General features: G+C 44.0%; 1 protein-coding gene across 4 annotated transcripts; it reads right to left on the bottom strand.

Annotated features, from left to right (window-relative positions):
* Window positions 1–480: 480 nt before the first annotated feature.
* On the bottom strand, window positions 481–24,868 carry B4GALT4 (beta-1,4-galactosyltransferase 4). 4 transcript variants are annotated; one of them, XM_052704878.1, is made up of 7 exons: window positions 24,763–24,868; window positions 11,360–11,842; window positions 9,662–9,894; window positions 5,776–5,963; window positions 3,228–3,350; window positions 965–1,069; window positions 481–658 (listed from the first exon to the last, which is right to left on the bottom strand). In XM_052704878.1, exons 2-7 carry the CDS (start codon window positions 11,634–11,636, stop codon window positions 511–513), a joined length of 1,074 nt encoding a protein of 357 aa, XP_052560838.1. In that variant the 5' UTR covers window positions 11,637–11,842; window positions 24,763–24,868; the 3' UTR covers window positions 481–510. The 4 variants fall into 4 exon arrangements, with proteins under 4 accessions (XP_052560838.1, XP_052560849.1, XP_052560867.1 ...); XM_052704889.1 differs by having other exon boundaries at window positions 11,360–11,848; window positions 24,770–24,837; XM_052704907.1 differs by lacking the exon at window positions 24,763–24,868 and adding an exon at window positions 24,675–24,695 and having other exon boundaries at window positions 11,360–11,848.
* Between the last annotated feature and the right edge of the window lie 238 nt (window positions 24,869–25,106).

Here is a 25,106-nt window from a genome sequence, read left to right as displayed (position 1 = left end):
ATGCCTTTTGAATTAAGCAGATTATATTTTATTGAGAGATCTTTAACATTTCTCCCCTATTTTCATCATTGCTGTTTCCACCCCTAAAGCAGTTTTTCTTCAGGCTGGAATAAATGAGCTTTTCTCAACGAGTTTATAGATGGTAGAAAACTCTTGTGCTTTTAAGGGGAAAAGACTGGCCTCCTCCTTTTAAAGTCTTGGTAGTGTCACCTTCCTACTTCAAACTGGAAGTTTAGGAATAGCTTTAAGAAATATTTTTTTCAGGAGACCTAATACCTTCTACTGGACCAGCCCAAACACAGAAGCTTACAAACATCTCAGCAGAAAGTGCATAGAAGAACACCAGGACCTGCCTGTGGGTCAGTTCCACCTCTCCAGCCCTCACAAAGTGAGCTTGTCTGCTGATCAATTAGATGCCATGCAGAAAAACATTCTTCTGTGCTGCTGAGGTGCTCCTTTGAGCAGAGTGCTGCAAGTATCCGTTGCCATTTCCTAAAACCTGTGTGGTGCTCACCCCTTTGAGGTCTTTGTCTGCACGCTGAAATCTACCGTGATGTTGATGTATAAAGGGTTATGTTCCACTGACAGCAGTCTATAGGAACAGGAATTCAACCCATCTGTTTTCCACTTTTTAGATACCTGGCGCAGAAGCTTCATCCTGAGGACAGAGTAGAGGAGAAAATTGTTACAGCAGCACAAAACCAAACTCCGTAAGAGAGGAGTTCTAAGCTCTCTCCCATGTCCACTAATCTTAGAGATAGAGCTATAGCCATTTTGCATCTTCTGGGAATATAAATTCATGCTTTTCTTATCCTCAGCACGGACAGAGGGAAACAGTCTTTCAGTACAGCATAGGGAAGAGGGGTTTAAGCCAATTAATCTCTGAAATGGTATTCTAAAAATCATAGGGCCACCTGCTGCCTGGCTCCTACAACAACAATGTAAGATGGAACACTGCTCTTACCTCTGTCTGTTCTCCTCATTGCCAAGGTCACGGCTGTGGGAGATCATAGTGTACCTGGCTACAGCAGCAGCTGGCCTCATCACTCGCATCTTCTGCATCTCAACCCTGCAAGAAACAGTTGTGCCATATGCAAGATACCACCTATAAGCCAGCTCTTAAGAAACGACGTTCTGAGACTTCAACTCTGTTAGGTGCCATGGAAGCAAATTTATAGAACTGTAGGCAACTCATCATCGTCTTCCACACTCTATTTTGCTGCGGAAAGAGAGCTCACAGAGTTGGGTTTTTGTACAGCAGGTCCAGGAGGGTGACAGATATCCTTGTCTTTTGAAGAGAAACAGGTAGAGTTTGCTTTAAATACATTTTACAACAGAGTCCATTTAAATTAGACCAGACAATACTAGTTTTACTTCCATACATTAACCTAGGAAGTCTGTACAAACACCGCATGTTTTGCAGCAAGTCTCTTTCAACTAATGTAATGAAGCCCCTACCCTAGTTCTCCACTAAGAAGAGGAAATGAGCTTGTTTTCCTGTGGTCTGCAGGCACCTCTGCAATTTTGAACTTTTTTTTTTTTTCCTTCACGTAAATAACCTCTTTATGAAAAAAAGGGCCAGAAATGTTAACTTGCATGCATGGATTCTAGTGTCTAGCATCAGGCACTTGATTGGAACTTTTGGCCTGAAACATCATCTGTGGAGCCCAACAATTTTGCTCTGTTAGCAGCAGAAAGGGAATTAAGGAATAGCCCAGGTCTTTGCCAGTCGTACCAGCAGCTGAGAGAGCAGCAGCAGGAAACCAAGACTGAAGAAGCAGGCCCTATAGCTTTCCAATAACTGTAGCAGTAAATTATCAAAAACAACAGATGATATGAAAATCTTTCTACTGCTCACTGTAGGGAGGAGCTAGGAGAAAGCACAGCACTTAGCACAAAAACTAATCAGTGGAAAGTAGCAGCACTGCAGCCCTCAGTTCTTAAAAATACTGCAGGGGCTGCTGCCATCTGCTGCTTTTGCAGAGGTAGGCTGCAGTGATCTCTGTACTATGAGACCTGCTGAGAAAGGAAGCTTCCTATTCAGTACCACTACAAATACTGCAACTACCACAGTCCAAGATCTACTCAGGAAGAAAGACATGAACTAAGGCCAACTGCACACTGTGTCATAGAATTTGGTTTCCATACCAAAGACCACAACATCCAGGAAGCTGTCAGGGGCCAGCACAAGAGAATATCACTTTTGATTACAAGCACTTGCAAACACTTCCAAGTTCCACCCATCTACTGCGCAGCTTGTTCTGTAATGTGCACGCAAACATTTGAAAGAATACCAGTAGCATGTTTGTTTGCTCATTAACTCAAGAAGCTGGGGAGTAAGATGGTTACTAACCATCCCCTGCCACTAAAAAAGCCAGCTTCTGAGTTGCCACAGAGAAGTAGGTGTCTCTAGATAGAGACTAGGGGGTGGGAAGGGAGTAGTTACAGAGACAGGACAGAAACCCACATCACCGAGTAAAGCTCTTAGATTTCTTGAGACACAGCTGACTGTTCTGCTTGAGTAACAAAAACTTTCACTGGAAGTTCCTAACTTTAACACACTTGATTTAATCAGTATAATTATTTAACATCACCAGGAGCATGACTTGTACACCTCCAAAATGTTTTGCATATTTAAACAATTGAAAAGGGTAAACATGTAAGGATGAGAGAGTACATCCAAGTTACAAACTGACAGTTTGTAAGAGCAAAAGGTACGTGGATATATGCACAGTCTTCCTAAAATGCAAATTGTCTCAACTACAGCCAATACCACCCACAAACTAAGCTCTGCTCAGATAAAGTTAGGGTAGTCAATGAGGGAATTTAAAAAATAAAAAAGCCAAAACCAAGAACTCCCACACTCTTGCAAAAGGAGTAGATCTTGGTACATTTGTATCTCAAGCAAACACTATTCCAGACTTTGAATCTTATTTTGGTTACAGCCAATTTCTAAAGTGGAATAGAAATGCTCTGGAGCTGAAACAAAAATCAATGAACAAAAGCCTACCAGCAATTCTCTCAGGTTGTGGACTTGCCTAATCTTTTTGAAGAGGAAGACATATACAGAACTACTCCAAATCTCCATACAGCAATACTGTTTCAGTGTTCAAGAACTCTGTAGCATTTCACCTTTGAAGGCTAGGTTGAAGTCTCTCAGCTTTTATTTATTTTTTTAACCCAGCTCCTCCCTTCTCACACCCATTTCCATGTAGCCTTCTTTTTACCTGATTCGAAGGTCGTCATCTTCTCCACCCCAACCCCAATAGTTGTTAGAGAATCCATTCACCTTGGAAAACTGGTCTCTTGTTAGAGCTGTTACACCTCCAAAATATCCCCGGTAACGTAACCTAGAAGTACACAGGAAGAGAAAATGAAGAATTTAAAGGTTGAGTGGCACCAACAATGAAAATAGCACATAAAAACTCTTGATCTAGACCTGTCTTTTGCAGAGTTCACGATGCACAAGTCTATGATGTAGCTCCCGTTTTCTTACACTTCTCACAAAAAGATAATGATTTGCTTTAGGCCAGAAGAGCTCTCCAACTGAAAGAATGAAGCTTTCCTAATTAAATAGCTTCCTTATACACCTCCCCTTGCTAATCAAAAAGGCTCTGCTCCTCAAGGACCCCGATATGTAGGAAACGAACAAAGCAGAGCACTGTAGCAGATGCAACAAGAGCTGCTCCTTCGAGGTAACGACAGCAAGCCACTTAGAGCTGAATCTCACAACCTTTAAATGAAAACAGAGCACATGCTACGAGAACTCAGCTCAAGGCAAGAGCAGTTCCAAGGTGAGGTACAGTGCAAGTTGCTTTACAACCTAAATGTCACAGAGCTCAACTGTCCTTGTCCAGGAAACTGTATCTACTTTAAAAAGGTAATTACATACCATGTTTATCTTACACCATTTTAATAATTACTTTTTTTATGACACCCTCCACTTTCTTGGCCCTAAAGATAAGCATTACGAGACAACAACTGCTAAATTGCCACTGCCAGCCTCAGAGGAATTGTGCAAGTGGCTGCAGATTGCACTTTGATTCCCAAACGTACATGAATCTAAACAGATGAACCAACTGTGGCAGCACTGGCAAAGGAGCAGTGCTTAGCACTATTTCTGGTTTACCATGAATCTGTTAAAAACAAAAAAAAAGACACTTTTTTCTCGGAGGCTGGCTGACTTCTACTCCCATCACTGAAGCAGCTTCCTACAGGGTAAGTTGCTGAGAACCTCATCCACTTGGGTTTTGAGCATCTGCAGGAACAGAGACACCACAACCACTCTGGGTGGCTGGTTCCAGCATCTGATCACCTTCCAAAGTAAAAATGCTTTGTCTTCCATTTAAATTTCCTGTATTTGAGTTTGCATCCATCATCTCTTGCCTTTTGCTAAGAAGAGTCTGGCTCCACCTACCACCAAATGTTTAAATACACTGGCAGGATCTCTCTTGAGCTGCCACAGCACCAACTCTGTATCTCTACCTGTCAGATGCTCCAGTTCCTTAATTTTCTTCGTGGCCCTTCTCTGGTCTCACTCTTGTAGTCCAATCTTTCTTATACCAGGGAGCACAGAGCTAGTTAGAACACTGCAGTATCTTCTCACAGCGTTGAATAGAGGGCAATGACTGCCGCCTCAGTCTGCAGAGGATACCCCCTCCTTAACAGCCCACAGAGCTATCTGCTGTCATTGCCACAAGGGCACAGTGCTGGCTGATGTTCAACTCTGCAGAAATGGACCTAAGAGGAGGTATTGGTGGGCACAAAGCTGCTTTCCAGTCTCCAGCATGTGCTTCCTCCTCGGGTGCAGGACTTCACACTCCCCTTTGCTGAACTTGAGATTCCTGCGGTGTACCGACTACCCCTCCAAGCTTTGAACTTGCTGAGGGTGCTTTTTGCCCCAGTGTCCAGGCCAACGATGAAGACATGAAGCAGTATCATTCCCCATATTGGCCTCAGGGTACATACACCACTAGTGACTGACATCCAACTGGAAAGCGAGTATTATTCTGTAGAGAGAGAATGTACAAGTTCTCCTTTCTCATGCATTTAGTAAAGGAAACCCAGAGGTGAAGCAGACCTTTACTTCAAAGCGCTTGCAATCAGCTTTTGTAAAACCCACATCTAATTAATATTTAGACTGACATAACACAAGAGGTTGAATCTTGAAAGAAGCCCATTAAATGAATGAAACCACTCTAGTCATTAAATTCACCACAATCAGGAGCCTTTTTTCCTCTAAGGTGAACTGAACTTGACTTTTTGTTTTTAATTATTTACATCACAGTAACATTTAAGAGGTCAATTTAAAACCAGAACAATGCTGTATTAGATGCTGTACAGGCAGCTAATTAAATGACACCCCTATTGCTCAGTAGATTCTCACGCTGGTGCAGATCTCAGTATCAGAAGTTACCTCTCCAACAACAAAAGGTAAGCAGCAATTTTTATTAGCACAACCCTAAGATCATACTGTCAAGCCACAAGAACCAAGAGAATGCGATTTCTAGCTTAGGCATAAGGTCTGTGGTATGTTGCTTTCCTCTCACAACACCCCCGGAAACCAGAATGACCATTCTTACGGGTGATCACAGGGCCAACTTCAAAGATATCTGCGTGAAGATCTTCTGTTAGAAAGTGCTCCAGAGAGGTGGAGCATTACCATCAGAAACATGGTGTCAGATGGAAGGAAGCACTCAAGTACACAGCTTGACATGAAGAGGGACATTATCAGAAACCTGGCACTTTCAGATCGTTCTTTTCATGGTTTCTTACCTGTATCCAGTACTGTTCCGGCCAACTACAAGGTGCTTTGGTTGTCTGTCACACATGTAAATATTGAAGTCGTTCTCTGGCACCAGATCCACATCATGGAAAATGAAACAGTCCCAGTTCTCTTCTTTTAGAGCTTCTAAGTATCCCACATTCAGCAGTTTTGCTCGATTAAATGTGGTGCTGCCAGCCTGCGGAGACGAACAGAAAAAACTCTGAAAATGTGTTAACTAGAACTGTTCCCAGGCTTTTCTTCTAATCACAGAGTTGACAAGCACATTTGTGCTCCACAGTCTTTGGGTCAATAACTGTACAAAGAACAACTCTATTACATTAGGTACAGCACCAGAGCCAAAGTCTCTACGTGGGTAGGGACAGGAAAGTCTACAGCCACCAGAAGTATGCGTGTTGCACAATGCAATCCCACTGCTATTGCTGCTCCTGCCCTGTTACTCCATCAAACTACGTAACAGGTACCTGTAAACAATCCATGCGACTGTGTTTTTGGAAGCTAAAAAAAATTATTCCTATAGTTACTTGTTTATAGATGTCAGAGCACTCAACACAGGTGATTCATGCTTGCCCCCTTAGTTTAGATAATAGCAGTGCTTAAGTTCTAAGTAGTTCTGTATTTCCTTAAGCTAACAGTAGGTGGCAGAGTGGGAAATAAAATGCAGGTCTCTTCCTTTTTTTTTTTTTTTTTTTTTTGGTTAAACTCCAGCCTATAACCTAATTATTAGGCCACACAGGGGTTCCTCCTAGCACAGAGCTTCACTTCACTTTTACTAATCTTCAGCAAAGCAGTGCATCTTCACTTTTCAAAAATATCATTTTCCACCTTTTAGATAAATACATTCATATATTTACCTGGCAGTTTTGTAAGCTTACCACGACCCCACTGATTCTGAAACAACAGGGCTGCTTATATGGCTATATACTTTTTTCTAGACTGTACAGACTAATCTGTCTGTAGAACACTTCATACACCTGAGGACTCGGTGTTAAGTCGCCTCTGAAACGTTGGTGAGGCATTGGAACAGGTTGCTCAGAGAAGTGATGGATTATCCCTGGAGATAATCAACAAACACATAGATGTGGCACTGTGGGACACAGTTTAGCAGGCATGGTGGGGATGGGCTGATGGTTGGACTAGGTGACCTTAGATTTTTCTCTAAGATTTTTCTCTTTCTTAGATTTTTCTCTAACCTTAATGATTCTGCGACTCTCAGTTGGCACTCAGAATCAAAAGGCCCAGCTATGCACTCCTAGAAAGCAAGAGGTCATTCTCTATCATTGGCAACTTGATGCATTCTTAGAAAACTAAAAAACTAACTTTTGAGAGACAGGGTTCCTTTGCTAGAAGCCATCTGGACAGAAGGAGGTTCCACTGAAAATAGAAGCTGGCCTCCCCAAGCTGAGGGAAGGTTAGTTGCAGGGAAAAGCAGTTGCATATAAAGTGTGTTTTAACATTCTAGTAACACTTTGCTGCAAAAGTAATTTGCTCACCATTACCAACAGCCATTTTCTCCTTGCACAAAGGTAAATTATGAACTTTATGGCTCACCCTAGCATCCACTTTGGGAAATACAGCCCGTGCTGAGAAATTTAGAGGGGGGATCATCAGTTGCCTCCATTCTGAGTCAAGGAAAAAAAATGTACTCTCAAAGATGCAATTAATCCAAAAATCTATGATGTCAAAGTCCTGAGTAGTTTCAAGTGCAGAAAAGTAAAAAGAAATCTATCAGAACATTTTCTCCTGATAATGGAATCATAGATTACTGAGCAAGCAACAGAACAATTCAGGTTACTGGTATAGTACATACAGAGAACTTCACTTGTGCATCAAATGCAGACTAGTTCAGCAGCAACATCTACCACTGGTTGGCTGTGTCTCAGTCACCAGCACAGTCAGCCACCACAGCCCCCTCCTGCATAAAGGTAGTCAAACAACAGTGAGACAGTCTTCCAGGAGGGGCCATTTCAGTGCTGACCATATGCTAAACACGTAGCAAAGTCTACTCTTGTCTGCTACGTTCTCCTACGTAGTTTCAAGAGAAGAATTCTGATTAAGTGACAAACTTACTTTGGAAAAGGTATCACTCACACTTTAGAGATTACAAACTCACATTATTTTCAGTACCATGCTCCTTCACATATGGACGTTTGTACAGCGAAATATGATTTCTGAAATGTTACAAGTAACATTTGGAGATAAATATAAAAGGACCATTACTTAATCTTTCTCCAAAGCAAGCTCTGTTTATTTTCGTAGTTAAATCCTGGTTTTATCTGTTTCCTTTCCACAAGATGTGTAAAGCAACTACAGACATCACAGAGGGTAAAAAAGATGTGCCATAGGAATGTTTTGGCTAGACTCACCTTCCAGCACTGGGGCGTGCCTACCCACAGTGAAAGACAAGCAAGAGATAACACTCATCCAAGTAAAGCTCTGATAGAGTAAATCTAGACTCAACATTGCTGCTCCCATCAGACAAAACCTTCAGGCTTTTCTATTACTTTCTGCTAACATAACAGTCTGCCTTCACCTCATGTATGCTGCTTGCCTGGTGGTGGGTTCAAGGGGAGCAAGGCTCTGGCACGAAGCCGGAGGATCATGAGGCCTCCTGAGCTGCTGGCCAATAGGCTGTGTGTGGAAGGACATCTGTAGGACTGTATGATAAGTGACACGTGCCACCAAGCAATGACCCAGGAGGACACTTGAGGCATTACTGCATGCCTGCTCCAGGACAGGCACAGCATCCTCATGCAGCTTAACGTCTCCCCACCCAGCCTTGCTAATTGCTGAAGTGATTCAGGAGTTGAACTTGATGATCCTTATAGGTCCCTTCCAACTCAGGATATGCTATGATCCTACAATTTCAATAAATGAAGAAAGTATGCCCATTCTCCTAATTGTTTTCCATACTGCTTGTGAACTGCAGCCACTCTTGGTACAACTGCAGTATGCACTAATGCAGAAAAAAACCTCACTTTTCCACTCTACAGGCAGCTACTGTAAATAATGAAGGAATAGAATAGTACATTCCTACTGAAAGTAGATCCTGCCACACCATCGAGCAAAAACATAAGCTTTCACCTAGAATGGACTTGAGTCCATCCTCTTTAAGGAGAGAAGAAGGGGAACTATATTAGTTTATCCCTCCCCCTTCTTTTGTTTCCTGCTGCCTACAAAATCTGTTTAGAATCAAAGTAGATATTAAACACAATTAAAAAGAAATCAAGATGACAACACATTACAAAAGAGAAACCTGTATTGCTTTTAGCTAATGTGATGAGAACATAAGCACGTAAACGAAAGTCAACTTGGCACAAGTCTGTAAGCTCAGATTTTAGCCACCGACTCTGTAGAGCTTAAAAGAATACTAAATAGGAAATTAGAAAGTCTTTCAGAAACTGAACACTCTGCCATGACTGTTTCTTCCCACAAGCAAAGCACATATAAGGAGTAATTGGTGTGTTTAGTTTGAAACAGAAGTACAACTGCACAACATGTGCAGCTTGCTAAGCATGACAACCAGTAAGCAGATGGGAGAGAAGAGCTAGATATGAACAGCTCCAGGTTTAAAGACAGAAAGCACATCAGCCTAGCTGCAGGCATGACAGTTGCAAGATGCTTACCTTGAAACACTAACTCTGAAACAGTAAGCTTAGACTTAGAGAAATGAACATTAGCTGGACATTGCTTCTTAATATTTCCCTGCTTTTCTAACAGCAGCTGAGATTCTGTAGTGCTACAAGCAATGGCTGCAAGCTGCCACTGTGTCCGCCAACCAGCAGAAGCATGCCAAGCAGCCTCAGGAGCGGTGCTAGATGGTGGAGGTGGCAGCACACAGCTCTAAGCATCACTGAGTAGAGGCACCCTTCCCACCTGGTGGATAACGTAGATGCCATAATCCAGCTGCTGCCTCTGCAGGAATGGGTGCAGGTGCTCCAGGAGGTAGAGCAGATGCCTCTCACGCTTGCGGTGCGGGATGAGGATGGCCACACGCTGCAATGCTGAACACTCTGCAGGGTGATAGCGGCCCTTGGCCACCTGAGGGTTCTCCTTTTGTACTTCTTCTAGTGTGAGAGATGGACTGAAGGTCAGTTTGCTGGTACCTCCTGTAGGAAAAGTACAATAAGCTTTCCTAATTTGTTTCTGGTTGTGGCTATAGACCAGTCTCTATACTCTATAAACAGCATAAGAAACCCAGATTTAAGTCACAGTTTCCCTGGCTGTCCAAGAGAAAGATAGTACAAGAAAACCATTATATGGGCAGCAGAACGAGACTGTACTGAGCGTTTAGTTAAACTGATGACAGTAGTGATTAAAAAACATGCATAAACACCAAGACAGATTTCATCCTGCTGCAGGAGAATTGGCCAAACACAGCCACCAGGACAAAGCAGAGGAGAAGAGCAAAGTGGAAAGAGACACAGGACTGCTGGTGAGAAGTCATCTCTGCTTAAAGCATGAACAAAAGTATCACAGGCATACTATTACAAATATATAAGAAAACGTGCAAAGGCTCTCTGTAAGCAAATTAAATTATCATCGCTTCTCTTGTAAGGAGCCCCTCCAGACTCAGCAAAGCAGCGAAGGAAGTAGGTAAGCTCCACGCCAGTTCTGCAGATGTAAGCAGTGAAGAGAACTGTCCACACACTTTTAAATAGCTGCTCAGCAGCCCAGATAATACCTAATATGCAGATATCAGATCATTGCAATATTTTTAAAGCATCATCCATTGTCTTTGTACTCTCTCAGCATCGCTCCAGAGAATATCAAATCTAACTTGCAAGCAGGAACATCCTCCCCTTCATCTTATCATTAGAGCAATAGGATAGAAAGGTTTGCTCCTAACACATGCCAGGTGATGACAGAGATAAATACTATCAGTGCACAAAAGGGCTGGAGTGCTGTGAGTTATCAGCATTAACATGGCTCACACTGCTGGGTTTCCAATCCCTTCGGCCTAGAAGTGCCTATTTGGTCAAGCTTTCTCAAAGCTATATTCTGACATTCTTCCACAGCAAAGAGCAAAGCCCTGTACATCTCCACACTTCTTAATCTCAGCTGCATGATATATCCTTGCTGGCTGTGTCCCCTCCCAGGGTCTCACCCACCCTTGGCCTGCTGGTTTTTGTAGGAAAAGGGATGCAAGACAGCAAGCCTTCAAAGAATCAAAGAATGGCCCAGATTGGAAGGGACCTCAAAGATTACAAATCTCCAACCCCCTGCCACAGGCAGGGCCACCAACCTCCCCATTTAATAATAGACCAGGTTGCCTTGGCGCTGCTCAGCAGTAGCCAGAACTGTTTTCAGTGCCATTCTAGCTGCAAATGCAATGCTCAGCACCATAGCAGCTGCCAGCCCAGCCAGACACAGCACAGTCACTCAATGCCATGAGCCACCCACCCAAAAGCACTTACTGTAACCGGTATGGTTGTATTTGTTCCACAGAAAAGCATGTTGTTAAACAGCTGCTTACTGGCTGTTTTAGCTGTCAAACAGCTAATAGGAAAACAAGCAGACAATACCAAAGAGGATGTAACTTTTTAGAAGGGAGAGGAAATCCACATCACTTACGCAGATATGGAGACAGAGCTGGACAGGGACCCTGAGGTGGCTTTGTTGCAGGAACTCCTTCAGTTAACTTCATCTTTTCTTCCTTCTGACTGTCCTCTTCCTCCTCCAGGCTGATGATTTTTCCAAAATGCTTCCCCACACTTTTGAGTTTAGGAATAGTCTGTCCAGAATCCACAAAGCAACTGAACACAGCCCATAGCACCAGCAAACACAAAGTGACAAGCAGGAGCACTCTGAACTTATTGAAGAAGGGAAATACATACAAGCTTAAGGCCATTGCTCCCCCGATCAGCAAAATGTTTCCTCCCCCAAATCCCACAGTGGGTCCCCCCACTGTGCACTCAGTAGGGAAGAAGCCAAAGGTCCCAGGAAGGTTACAGTAAAGAAGGGAAACTGGAAGTAGGGAGGGCAGCTGCACTTCTTGTGGTTCTGCGATTCATGGAATTGCAGTGCTGATTGTTCTTTGAGTATCAGAAAACATGACTTAACCTGAACCAAAGAGAAGAAAAAAGGAAGAGGAGTGTTAATTTCTATGCCCTCCATTGCTGTACCTTTGAACTTCATGAAAAGACCTTATGTCAAGATAGGGAATGATATCAGAAATACAAGCCAAATATGACAGCACCAAAATATGGAAGGAACAGCTACTATGTACAAAGTGATTAAAAACTGAGCTTTGGTCCAAGCTCAGCCACAACCAGCTGCATGACTTCAGATAAATCACTCTTCTGCCCTGTTCCCCGCTCCCACTCTGTCTGGTTTTTATTGTTGGTGTGTGTTTGTTATTTTAAGATCAGAAAGTGCTACAGCTACCCCATGTTATGTCTGCGTGCAGTTCTTGGCAATACACAGGCCTTATTCTATTTTTACCAAAACTAACAGCAGCTGCAAGGCAGGGGATGCTGCTGGTTATGAATAAAGCTATCCTCCACCACCAAAATAATAAACACAAGATCACTCTCTTTTGGAATAAAACAGTTAAATTCTTCAGAGATATCATCTGTGTTATACTGCCATACACAACGCAGCATGAAAAATAAAATACTTCATCAGCACCAAAAAACCTTCCTCCATATCTGCTGCCTGACAGTATCACCTTCTTTCTGCATCTTCATCCAGAATTTATCACGTACGTCCTTCTCCTTTAGTAGTGATAGGACAAGAGGGAAGGGTTTTAAACCAAAAGGCAGATTTAGGTGAGATGTTAGGAGGAATCTCTTTACTCAGAGAGCAGTGTGGTACTGGCACAGCTGCCCAGAGAGCTGTTGGGCGCCCCAGCCCTGGAGACATTCAAGGCCAGGCTGGATGGGGCCCTGGGCAGCCTGAGCTGGTGGGGGCAGCCCTGCCAACAGCAGGAGGTAGATATGGATGGGCTTTAAGGTTCCTTCCAACCCCAGCCATCCTATAATAAGAAAGCAACCAGACAATGAAATCCTCCTGCTTTTCAAGGGAAAGGTTTGGTTTTTCAGTGTTTGATTTATGAGGATCTAATCCTTTATTCTGCTTTCTCACCTTTTTAAGAACTTGGTTTTCATACAGGCTTTCATTGCCATCATGCTATAAAGTTACAGTGCTAATACTTATGCCCAGTGGAACACAGCAGAGAAAGAATGAAATTTTAGTAAAAGAGCACCTTGATACGGAAAGCACGAGGAAACTGCCATGTCTAAAAAGAACAAGGACTGAGGAGAAACAAAGCAAAGGCACTGATGAAAGCCAAAGCACCTGAATCAGGCTGCATCACTACAGTAGCACAAAAAAACAAGGTTATCTTGCACTAGCTCTCAGAATACATAAGAACCTCTGGAGAGGTGCCACAGGCAGAAGGAATACAGTAATACTACATTCCTACTAGTTTAACTCTGATATTTTCTGGAAGAGTTTGCTCATCTGCACAGATTACAGAACCCCAGCGCATCCCAAGTTGGAAGGGACCCACAAGGATCATCAAGTCCAACCGCCAAGCCTGCATGGGAGCGCCCAAAATTCAAACCCTATGTCCAGGATGTACATGGGAGCCAAACCTGGGGCTGATGAGATGAATTGCACTACGCACTGCCTGAGCATCTCAGTTTGCTGGGAACGGACAGACAGCACAGTGCCCAGGAAGCAAGATACTTAACGGCAAACCTTCTTTCTCTATGAACAGCTCTGATGCAGAACGTACGATGCAGTGAATCCTTACTACAGAATTACTTAGCACAGGTCCTGCACATACTTACCCCAACATACTGTGTTCCAGCAAACTATCAATCTTCCTTTCACCACAGCCCTGGGGCAAGCAGCATTCAGCCATAATACAGCCCAGTATTAAAAACACAGGTACAAAATGCTGGTTGTAACTCAGAATCACAACAAAAGCCTCAAAGGAAGCCCATCACATTCTGCAGCATGCTGACAACACGCTCCAGATAACACCCTGACAGAGTACACAGGAGTTGCTCAGCACCAACCCACCCAGCAGCCCACCTCTCCTTCTGGTACCTGCCCAGTGCTTTTGCTATCTATGGCACAGGGTACAACACATTCTGAGGGGCAGCACCGCTGTTGCAAATCCAATGCGTGTGTCTGCAATGATCCTGAAGCACCCTTTAAATACACAGTGCTTATTCTGCCCTGATAGTTCAGAATATTTGAAAGCCAAAGACTAAAACAGACCCTTCCCTGTACTAAGATTACTATAATCACATTGCCAGAAACATGCAAGTATTGGCTCTTGAAAGCAAACATTGTGGTAGATCTGGAGGTCTGACTGTTTTTCTTCTGCCCCTACAAAGCTCAGAGGTAGCATTTTGGGAGTACCTGTATGGGAGCTGCTGAGTCATGGCCTGAAGCTCTGATTGATCACCTGAGGCGAGCAGTGAGGCAGCCACAGGAGCACAGGTGAAGGCAATTCTCCTGTGCTGCAGGAAGGGATGGAGCCTGGCTTCACCCCTCCTAGACCTATTTAAGAGCTGGCTACCAGTGGGGAAGGATCTTGTCTGGAGATCCCCCCTTCTGGTGTTTTTTTTGTAGGTAAGCTTAGCATATGGGTAAGCCTTCCATTTATTCTCTCCTATTATCTTAGTCTACTTTGCCTAACTCTCTTGTTCTTTTTGTGATTATAACATCTTAATATCCATTGATTATACAGCACCCCATCCCATCTCAAGAAAAGAGTGTTCATTTTCCAGCAAGCACGATATTCCATTTCAGCCTGGAAAATCAGTAAGAAAGCGGTTGCTGCTTTACAATTAAGAAAAAAAAACAACGTTTGATAAGGGCTCAAACAGAACGTGGATGAAAAAGCTCCATAAGAGCCTCAATTCAATCAATTTATTTAACAGAGATTCGGGAAAATACTCCCTAACCAGCGAATGAGCTGCAGATAGAGCTACTATGTATCAAATACCACAGGGAAAAAGTATGAGATAGGAAAGGAACAGCTGACTGGAATGAAAGTAACAGGAAAACTACAGGAAAGGAATGGAAGACAAAGATGCTGAGACTTGCAAAGAACTTATTTCAGTAATGAGATTTACTTCCTATATCTTACTAAGCCTTGCTGGCATATGCGCTATAGTAAAATAAGCTGCAGCCATGAAGCCCTGAGAGATGACAGCAGAAATACTGTATCATACACGTTAAGTAATTCCAGTTTCAAGCTTGACTAATGAGCAGAAAAACAGTAATATTTGTTTTCAAATACTACTCACTGAAACACCACTGCATTTCTTTCACCCAATCATCATCTCCTCATTAGCTTTCATTAGCTGTCACACCAGAGAAAGGCTGCTGCATGGCACAAGTGATTCTGAACCACAGCTTCATTCTGATTTCAGCTTGGTCATTTCAATCTGCGCCACTGCAGTGACTGAGGAAGTAACAGCTCCTTACCCTGCTGTCCTGTCCCATTGTGTGCCACCACCGAAAAAACAGGTGTGCAAATAAAAGGAAGACTGCCCACGTCATTGGTGGCTTGCACTTAAATACGTGGGAAATCAGTGATAAGCAGTATGACTGACCTGACAACAGTGCATGCTGAACTCCATAACCAACAGGTTATTGACTCAAACTTTGTATCTTGCTCATCTCAACACTACCTGCAAGTTTCCAGGGAGTAATGCTGATTTACTGCCTTTCACAGACCCACTTTTCCAATGCACCATTTAGCAGCTGGAACACTCCCACGGCAGTAACTTCCACAAATCAAAAGTATCACCCCATAAAGCTGTGTCTGCAAGGGAGATTTTCTCCTCCCATGACCAACCCAAACGCGTTCTAGACCAACGTGAGCTCAAAAGGGTACAAGATCAGATACTGAAATTAACAAGCAGAAGTGACTCTACCAACAGATAGACTAAAAAAGACAATTAAAGATTATGGAAAAAAATATCAAGATAGAAGGAAAGACAATATCAGGAGGCAATCAGCAGCATCAGCCAGAACACTCTGCCGAAGCCTCACTCTTTTCAATACCAGGAATAGCATGTAGATGGCAAATCATGAAAATAAACCCCAAACTGTAATGCGCCAAGCTTATTTCTACCCTCCTCCTCTACCATTCAGCTAGGTGGAAGCTCACACATACCAATTTTCTTTGTCAGCTGTATGAATTTCCTTCACAGGCAGACATCATTAAAATTCACAATACCTAACCGACATCCAAAATATACTACTGGCAATGTAAGTTACTCTGTATGATAACTAAAATCACATCTTACTGTGCTCTATGGCATCAATTGGTCGTTGCTCTTGCTTAAAATACACTCGAGCACTTCTGGCAGTGGCACACATGTGCACGTACAATTACAAACAATTAGCTTCAGCTCATCACAACAGGGAACAATTCCTGTTTCATAAACTTACAAGTTGATATTCTGATGTTTCCTGTGGAGAACATCACACTCATTTCAAAGAGTGGCAAGCATGGAGATACTGTATTTTATACAGAAAAGCCACCTGTGAATCAGTTAGCCACCCTTCCTTACATTACTACTTCAAGAATAACTGATGCCTTTTAACCTAGGTTTTGGGTTCATTTTTTCATTGAGACACAAGAGTGGTGCAGACAGACATGTCTGAGCTTACTGGCAGAGAACTCTATCCACAAGAAGGAAGGTGACTGAGAAACACAGCAAAGAGCCGGCATTTTTATGACACCCACTGGACCTTAAATTAAAATAAAAGGACAAGCAAAAAGTTGGGTAATAAAACATTGTCTTTCAGGCCAGGTCTTTCATGTAAGTAAAATTTAACCGCTGCCTCTCTAACGTATATTGTTTTACTACTTTGCACTACGGGCTTTTCATGTTTTGTTGTCCTTAGTAAAACAGTGCTTGCTTTGAAAAAGCAATCTTTCACCAGCAAACCTGATAGACTGGTGTGCCTGGGTTGCTGAGTACAGCAGCTAATCCAGCCTTGAGAACACTCAAGGTGTGGTTCTTGTAAGAAAGAGTTAGTCCAGTGTTAAAAGACCATGTGCAGAGAAGTGGTATGAAGGCCCAAAGCTGTAACACAGCCATCAAGTCATTGCTAATGGGACAGCCTTAATAAAAAAAAAAGCTACCTCTGACCTTCATTAAAGGAACCCAAACACTTTCACAAAAATCTGAAGTGCAACTCTCCTCCTCTGAAATAACATCTTTCAGTGAAGCAGAACCAAACTTAGCCTGAGAGCATTACAGCTGACTACAGGTGCACAGCACTGCAAGACACAAGGTTAAAAAGCATTCAGGATTACGCCCATTTCAAAGCCCACTGAAAAAAGAAATTAAACTAATAACAGAGTTATCCGGTACCAGGCAGGATTCCAAAAAGCAAGGATTGAACAATTAAAAAGGTCAGACACGAAGCAAATAACTATATCCACAATCATCCTAATGCCAAAATTAAAAGCAGCAGTGGGTAAGCAGAGCAACCTTCTTACCCAAGTCTGCTGAGAAGTAATTAAATCCTCTACAGCTGACAAGCTAGAAAAATCACTGTACAGCACACAGCATCAGCTTCTCTGTGCAAAACAGATCAAGTCCTCATGCTCTTAAGAGCATAAAACCTCTCCTTACGCTGGCATCTCTCTCATTTTAGCAGTTGAGCTTTTCAGTTTGGCTTTAAGCTAATAGATTTTTAAACACCTCTTTTATACAGTACTTGTTTAATCCTATTCCTCTTCTTACTGAGGAAGCACTGACAGCTCTGAATAATGGTAAAGTCACGGGCTAGTTTTCCCCACTGCACACACAGCCCTCAGTCGAACACCTATTCCGCAGTTTTCCACTTTCCAGGACTTCAAGCCAAAGGAAGCAAGCACATTAAACACTCACTGTTGCAGCTGCTGCCACATCTCTCGTCCTGTAGAGCAGTCACTGCTAGAAGTATGGAGAGCCCTGAGCAAGCGGCAGGCGCTTTCCAGCCAGGAAACCCCACACCATAAAGAGAGCTCTGTTACCTTTCACATGCTGCAGGAAAGAGTGAACTCAAAAGTCTCAGAATGACTTAAAAAAACAAAAAGCCAACACATCCAGCTTGTCCCTGGCTGTACAGAGGTCCCACAGGCCCCTCCCTCCGCTCACATGTCAGGAAGGAAAGGCAGCCAGCCTCTCTGCTGGCCCCAAGGCATGGCAGAGCAATATGGGGGGTACTCAGGCACATCTGAACCGAGCAGCAGGCCAGGAGCAGTGCTGCAATATAAATAACTACTATAATAAACAATCCTATTAAAAACTACAGCTCAGGCATTGCTCCTAAAAGCACACCATGATTTCTATCAGAGCCTTTCTGGTACCTGTTTTATTTGGAGATTTTTGGAGTAGGAGATGCCATTTTTCTTGGATAGATCAAGCTGCCTGTCCTTTTGATTATACCCATGGAGATGAGCGTAACAGGACAGGGTATGCCTGTTCTTCCAGCAGAGTCAACAGGACAAAAGTGACAGTGGCATCTCTTCACCATCACAGCACTAGAGCTGTTGGCCAAGCGATGCTTTGCCCCACTGTTGCTGGGACAAGTCCTGCCACTGGGCTCCCCAGCAGCCATACATCAAGCAGGCAAACCCTTCCTTCAGTGGAGTTGCACCTGTGTGAGGGTGTGACTTTCTCATACTCAGAGAGCACACGGATGAAGCTGAAGTCACACTGGGTACACAGTTGGGATTGATTGCATTCAAGGTGGGGAGCGAAAGGACAAATGTAATCCAAACCTGTATGCACTCTTTGTGCAACCCTGTTCCAATCAAGTACATGTCTGACAGCCTTGCCAATAAGCCTTCTCTATGCCACAAATACTTATTATCAGCACTATATCAGAATTTTTGGGAAAACTTTGTTTCAATCACCTAGTACAGTGGGAAAAAATACCTTCAGTATTGCAGTACAGTAATACTGAAGTAATATAGTAATACTATCAGCTGTTACAGCCTCACCTTCCTCTCTGCTCCACAGAGCAGAGTGTAGAGCTAATCCCCAAGCTGTACTTACATCGCACCACCACTGACTCACACAGATGCAGGGCTTGCCAGGTGAGGAGGCAAGCAGTATTTCCAACACTTTTCTTCTGTGATCCTCCGACAAGCCTTCCCATGACGAAGGTCAGAAAGCAGCTTTTTGTTAAATAGAACAGTTACTTTAGGAGGATGATTATATACAAATGATGACAAACAAGGGAGGACCAAAACGATACAGTGAATGGTAACTGACCATGAACTTCCTCACATTAGTGTTATGCCTGAAATCTAGTCTGCGAAAGGGATGCTTCTAGCAGTAAACATAGCATATCCAAACACAGGCTTCTAATACCTGCATTTCATTTTACTCATGGTATTCTCTTACTCTTGATAGTCAGGAAAACACATACAGAAGAAAACAGAAAACGTGAAATTTATGATTACATCAACTCAAACATTCCCACTCTAAAATGGAACAAAGATCACAGTGTCAAAAAACATCTGCTAGTTTAGCTTCCCATAACTGAAAATATCTGAATGCTAAAAGTTAGCTACAGAAGTTAATGTTAAATGCCCTAATTACTTCAGCAAACAAAGGAAAACAAGCCTTTGAGCTCTGATATGCGCATACCTCATTTTGTTATAGCAGTTTCACATCAGGTTCAACCATGATAGGTTCCCCAATGGCCAGCACAACCACCATGGATGCACTATACACAATTTCAGTTCATCAGGGCTTTGAAATAAGGGAACAGGCACCGGAAAGCAGTAAGCAGAACTCAAGAAAGCAGTCTTGAAAACAGCCACCTGCCCAAAATTGCTACTCACCCACTGACTTCTCTCCATGTTCTCATTCTACTACTATTGCAGAAAGCTCTGATTAGTAAGATATGAAAAGCTTGTGGGTCCAATAAGGACAGGAAGGTGACTTACCCAAGTACTATAGCAGGTAAACCAGACTTAGAGAAAATTAATTTATTGCCAATGAAAAATAGAGTAGAATGGCGAGAAACTATGAGAAGAAAAAAAACCAGATATCTTCCCCACATCCCCTTCTAAGGCTCAACTTCACTCCTTCACTTCCAGCTCCTACAGCTCCCCTCCACCAGCAGCACAGGGAGAAGGGCTGTGATCAGCCTGAGGCAATTCCTCTCTGTTGCTCCTTCCTCACGCTTTTTCCTGTTCTTGGCTAGGTTCTTCCCATGGACAGCAGCCTTCAGGATCAATCTGCTTCTGCACAGCTCTCCACAGGCTGCAGCTTCTTCAGGAAACATCCATCAGCTCCAGTGTAGGATCCTTCACAGGCTGTAGTGGTGCTTGGGGCTGGTTTTCTCCATCAGATGCCAGAACACAGCCACAGCTCCACCAGGCTCTCCTCCTCCACACGCTGCAGGGCAGTCTTTGCTCTGGCAGATAGAACAACTCCTCTCACTCCTTCTTCACTGCCACTGCTGTTTACTGGGCCATTTCACACTCTTACTTCTGCCTCTTGCCTCATTCCTTTCTCTCACAACTACCATGCAGCATTTTGCCCTTCCTTAAATGTTTTCCCATGGTGTCTGACTGACTCACCATTGCTCCAGCAACAGATCTGTGTCAGTCAGCGACAGCAGGTATACAGCTGCATTAGTACAGTTTTATCAGTTGAATCGATCTGCCTCTGGTTAACTGAGGTATTTTGCCTGTTCATCTACAGTCACAACTACACAGCATAACTGTTCTGCCATCTCTACACCAACCTATCTTCAGCAGACAAACCTGAAGCAACCATTTCAATGATGCACAAGAAATTTCAATTCACACTTCCATTGAATTTAGCCTCAAAAGGCGTCTTGGCTTCAGCATCGTTCTCGCTTTAGATCTTTACCTCTTAAACATTACAAAGTGGATATACAGTCGCTTCCAATGTTTCAGTGATCCAGCGAGAAGCAAACATTTTTTTTTTTATGATTCCTTAAAAAAAGAGAGGCCAAGTTCTTGGCAAATACTCAGCACCTGTAACATCACATCAAGATTTCTGAGATGGCCTGATCCTTTACTGTGAGTGACCCATTGTTACTGCTAAGCACGGGCCGGGTGATTCAGTGCTATCAAATACTTCAGTGCAGTTTTCACTTTCCTAAAACATAATGAGCTCTGATTTTACTCTAGAAAACACACTCTGCCTTCTCCATGCCAAGAAACACACTTATGAATGGCTTTCTTCGTTACACCACTCCACCTGAACCACTGACCCCAGTCCGAGTGCAAAGAGATGAAGCACACAGACATCAGAACTGGTACACCCTATAACTACCTACTTATAACTACCTACCCTATAACTGCTTACCACAAACACATCTTTCTAAAAATACAGCGCAGCTTAAAAGCACCTTTCCCTTACCATCAGTGGAATATTCTAAAAATGCACATGCCAAAACAGATCCCTGCTAACACGGGGATCTCGTAACAGGAAGGTAAAGATACAATTCAGCTCAGCAACCCCCTACTTTCTGGCAGCTGCTGGCTTCCTGGAAACAGTATGGGACAGAAGTTGTACTAAGATATGCAGATGTGTCTAATACTTGTAAACTGAAAATCATACATCTATTTCTCTGTAAGAAAGTTGTAAAAAACAAGAACTTAAAAGCGGTGCGTGCTGTTACAAATAGCTACCTAGAAGCTGAACCTCAGTCCTTCTCACAGAAGTACTTCAAGCATAAGAACTGCAGAGACATTCCAAACGAAGCTTCATAGTATTCATGGAAACATAGAATGCCCTGGGTTGAAAAAGACCACAATGATTATCAAGTTTTAATCCCCCTGCTACGTGCTGGGCTGCCAACCACCAGACCAGGCTGCCCGTTTTCCCCTTTTAGAGTCCTATCTCATCAAGCATGACAAATTGCCAGTGCCTAGTGCTAAGAGAGCCATGAAGTAACTGCACGCACGGTATGATTTTGTTAAGCAATCAAACATACAGGATGTATTTCATGTTAGAACACCACTGAGAGCTACACAGATTTCCAGCCCATTTGCAAAAGGATTTTTTTTTTATATAGAAGATAAAGTTTCAGATGTACAATGTAAGAGCTCCAATTCATATCCTCTTGAAGTGCTGTGAACTAGGACAGCATTCAAGAGAATTCAGAACTGCTTCAGCAGTTCTATTTTAAGTTATGAAAAAGCCATTGTATTCCAACTGCTTGCATGAGTAATTCTAAACCCTTATAACGGTATTCCTATAAATCAAGACACTATCACACCTTCAGGACAAGCAGCCCAGTAAGATTTCAGACAGTTAGAGAGTGCATCGCTATTCCACCCAGTACAGAATCACAGAATGGCCTAGGTTGGAAGAGATCTCAAGGATCAAACTCCAACCCCTCCGCCACATGCAGGGCCACCAACCTCCCCATTTAATACCAGACCAGGCTGCCCAGGGCCCCATCCAACCTGGCCATGAACACCTCCAGGGATGGGGCATCCACAGCCTCTCTGGGCAGCCTGTTCCAGCACCTCACCACTCTCACAGTGAAGAACTTCCTCCTGACATCCGACCTAAATCTTCCCTCCCTCAACTTAAAACCATTTCCCCTTGTCTTGCTGTTATCTACACTTTCATGTTTGTAGACTCCCTTTAGGTACTGAAACGCTGCAATGAGGTCACTCTGCAGCCTTCTTTTCTCCAGGCTGAAAACGCCCAGCTCCCTCAGCTTGTCCTCGTAGGTGAGGTTTGCTTCAACCCTGCAATCATCTCTGTGGCCCTCCGCTGGACCCTCTCCAACAGCTCTGTACTGTGGGCTCCAGACCTGGACGCAGTACTCCAGATGGGGCCCCAGAAGAGCAGAGTAGAGAGGGACAATCACCTCCCTGTCCCTGCTGGCCACCCCTCTTCTGATGGAGCCCGGGATACAATTTGCTTTTCCAGTCAGTTACTCATCCCTCTGCCCTACTTCAAATCTGATCTTGCTGGAGAGCTAAAGGTGAGAAATGACGCTGTGTACTCTTTCTGCCTCATTACACAAGTAAGTAGCAGCCGGGCTCCGGCCCTTTCCAAGAGCCTGAGGATGTTGGTTGTGGGTGGGGAAACAACACTTAACTCAGAAGTGGAGTACATGGCTCTTCCAACCCTTCACTTCCTCATTACTGTGCAGGTCTTATCCTCCCATCTCACTGATGAAAAAAAAAATCAGCTGCAAGATTGAAGACTGAGGTACAGCAGAGGGGAACAGAAGGTTAGCGCTGCAGAGTGATGTCAGATCCTAAAATTCTGCTACCATTTCAAATCGTATGCATTTAGAATCCCCACTGTAACAGTTTAAAAGGATTATCTGAATTAGGACGCGTGGTAACGTAATCAATTCACTGCCAAAGTACCACCCATGCTGCTACTCTCAGCATCGCTGCATATATGCAAAAAAGATATCGAAAAAAAAAAAAAAAGACACCATATCTGTAAGGCACATTACATGCAGGTATGCCAAAGCATTTGGAATGAGAAAAGTATAAAGAAAAAAGCAGAAGTCTGACACTAATATAAATCCCTTAAATACACTTGAAACTATAAGAAAAAGTGTGATGGAAGCTCGCTCCCATGGCTGTACGTGTTGTTTGAGGTCCTATTCATGCAGCACATAACAAGCAGCTCCTGAAATCAGAAACACCCAGCCCAACCACGCAGCACTGGGTGACTTCTGGCTTAACTATCTGCCTAAGCATGCCAGGTGTTTTGTTTTCTGGGTTTGTTTTTTTCAAACTGGACACATGCACCAAGCAGGAGGACATTCAGACACACTTCATCACTTCCAGCCAACTTCAACCTCTTGTGCAACCTAGATTCAGGATCACGTAACAGCAACCAGAAATCACGCACTCCTTAGCATCATTTTTTTTTCTAACGTTATTTAGAAGAATAATGTGGGAACTCAAACCAGAGAGCAAGAGAAATACCCAGACCTTCTAAAGCTGAAGGACCAAATTTCTTACCAATAAGCAGAAAGGTATTTGTGAAAATGAAATACAGCTGCTACAGAAACAACCAGGAAATACCTACATAAATCAAAACCGTGACCTATCCGACTTAAAGAAAATGCTTCTCAACAGCACTTACTTACAGCACATTGGAAGAAAAGTGAGATACTTCAGCACAAAAGAGGTTTGGGAAAACATTCTCACTAAGTTGAAGAGTGATAAGTGAACAAAACAAAATCCACAAGCCACACTTTTTGGCAGCCAAGATCCAATCACTGTTTGCAATTAACAACGGAAGACTTGCAGAACTGTAATCGCCTCTGAGTTGCAGAGAAATAAATTCTTTAGAGGAAGTGTTTCTTGTAACTACCCACCTTACTCATACAAAAACAAGCACAAATACTTCAAGAATGAAAACGGATCCTGAAGTTTGCATTTCCTTGTTTAACTTCAGCCATCTCAGCTGCAGCAAAATTACACCTCTCTTCTTTCTAATTCTTTCTGCTGAAAACCCAGATCTCCTGAACTCGGCCCCTGTCCCTTGGGAACCTCTTTAGCTGCTCTCCAGGCTGCCCCTCCTGAGCACAGCCATGGCGGGAAGCTACACGCATCCCCTCGGATCGCTGCCCAGAGCCCCCAGAGCTACGGCCGGAGCAATGAATGAGATTCGCTTCTCATCAGCGGGAAAGCTTCAGAGAGCTGCACCGCTCGCCTCTTCTTCAGGTGCGAGATAGAGAAAGCAGCATCAGACACCTCACTCCCATAGGGCCGCTCAGAAGGTCGGTCATAACCGGGCACACCCGTGGCACAGTCCCCCGCCCCGCGGTGCCACCCATCGGCCCGCTGCCTCTTGTACACGTGGGCAGCGCCAAGCTACGGGGCCCGACGCGCTCACGCTACGCGTGTGGCCGCAGCCCCCCGCGCTCTCCCCCCCCGACTTACCTCCCCCCCAACCCCGAGCTGACCAACCACCCGCTGAGCGCTGCGGACCCTTGGAAGCGCCCGGCCCAGCCCGTCACACCACCCCCACCACTCACCTCCCCTGGTCGCTCAGCCACCGGCGCCCCCCGCGCGCACGCGCACTGCAGCTGCCCGCCGGCGCGTGCCGGGGGGCGGGCCGCCACCGTTACGCCCCCCAGCACACATATACGCGCACACACACACACCTCCCGACCATAGAGAGTGGGGGGCAGAGCGGCAGTCTCCCGCCATAGAGAACCCCCCCCCCCCCCCCTTTTCCTTCCCCAGCCCGCGTTGGGTAGAGCGGCCGGTCGGCCGGCCGGCTGCTGGTGAGGCAGCGCGGAGTAGCGGGCCGCAGGCCTTATCCGCTTGTTTGCCTTGGCGATCGGCTGCGATCTCGGAAGGCATAACTTA

This window comes from Tympanuchus pallidicinctus, unplaced genomic scaffold, assembly GCF_026119805.1.
Source record: "Tympanuchus pallidicinctus isolate F22 unplaced genomic scaffold, pur_lepc_1.0 scaffold10, whole genome shotgun sequence".
In the NCBI taxonomy this organism is placed as follows: Eukaryota; Metazoa; Chordata; class Aves; order Galliformes; family Phasianidae; genus Tympanuchus; species Tympanuchus pallidicinctus.
Note: the sequence above shows the minus strand (reverse complement) of the source record. Positions and strands in the feature narration are given on the sequence as shown.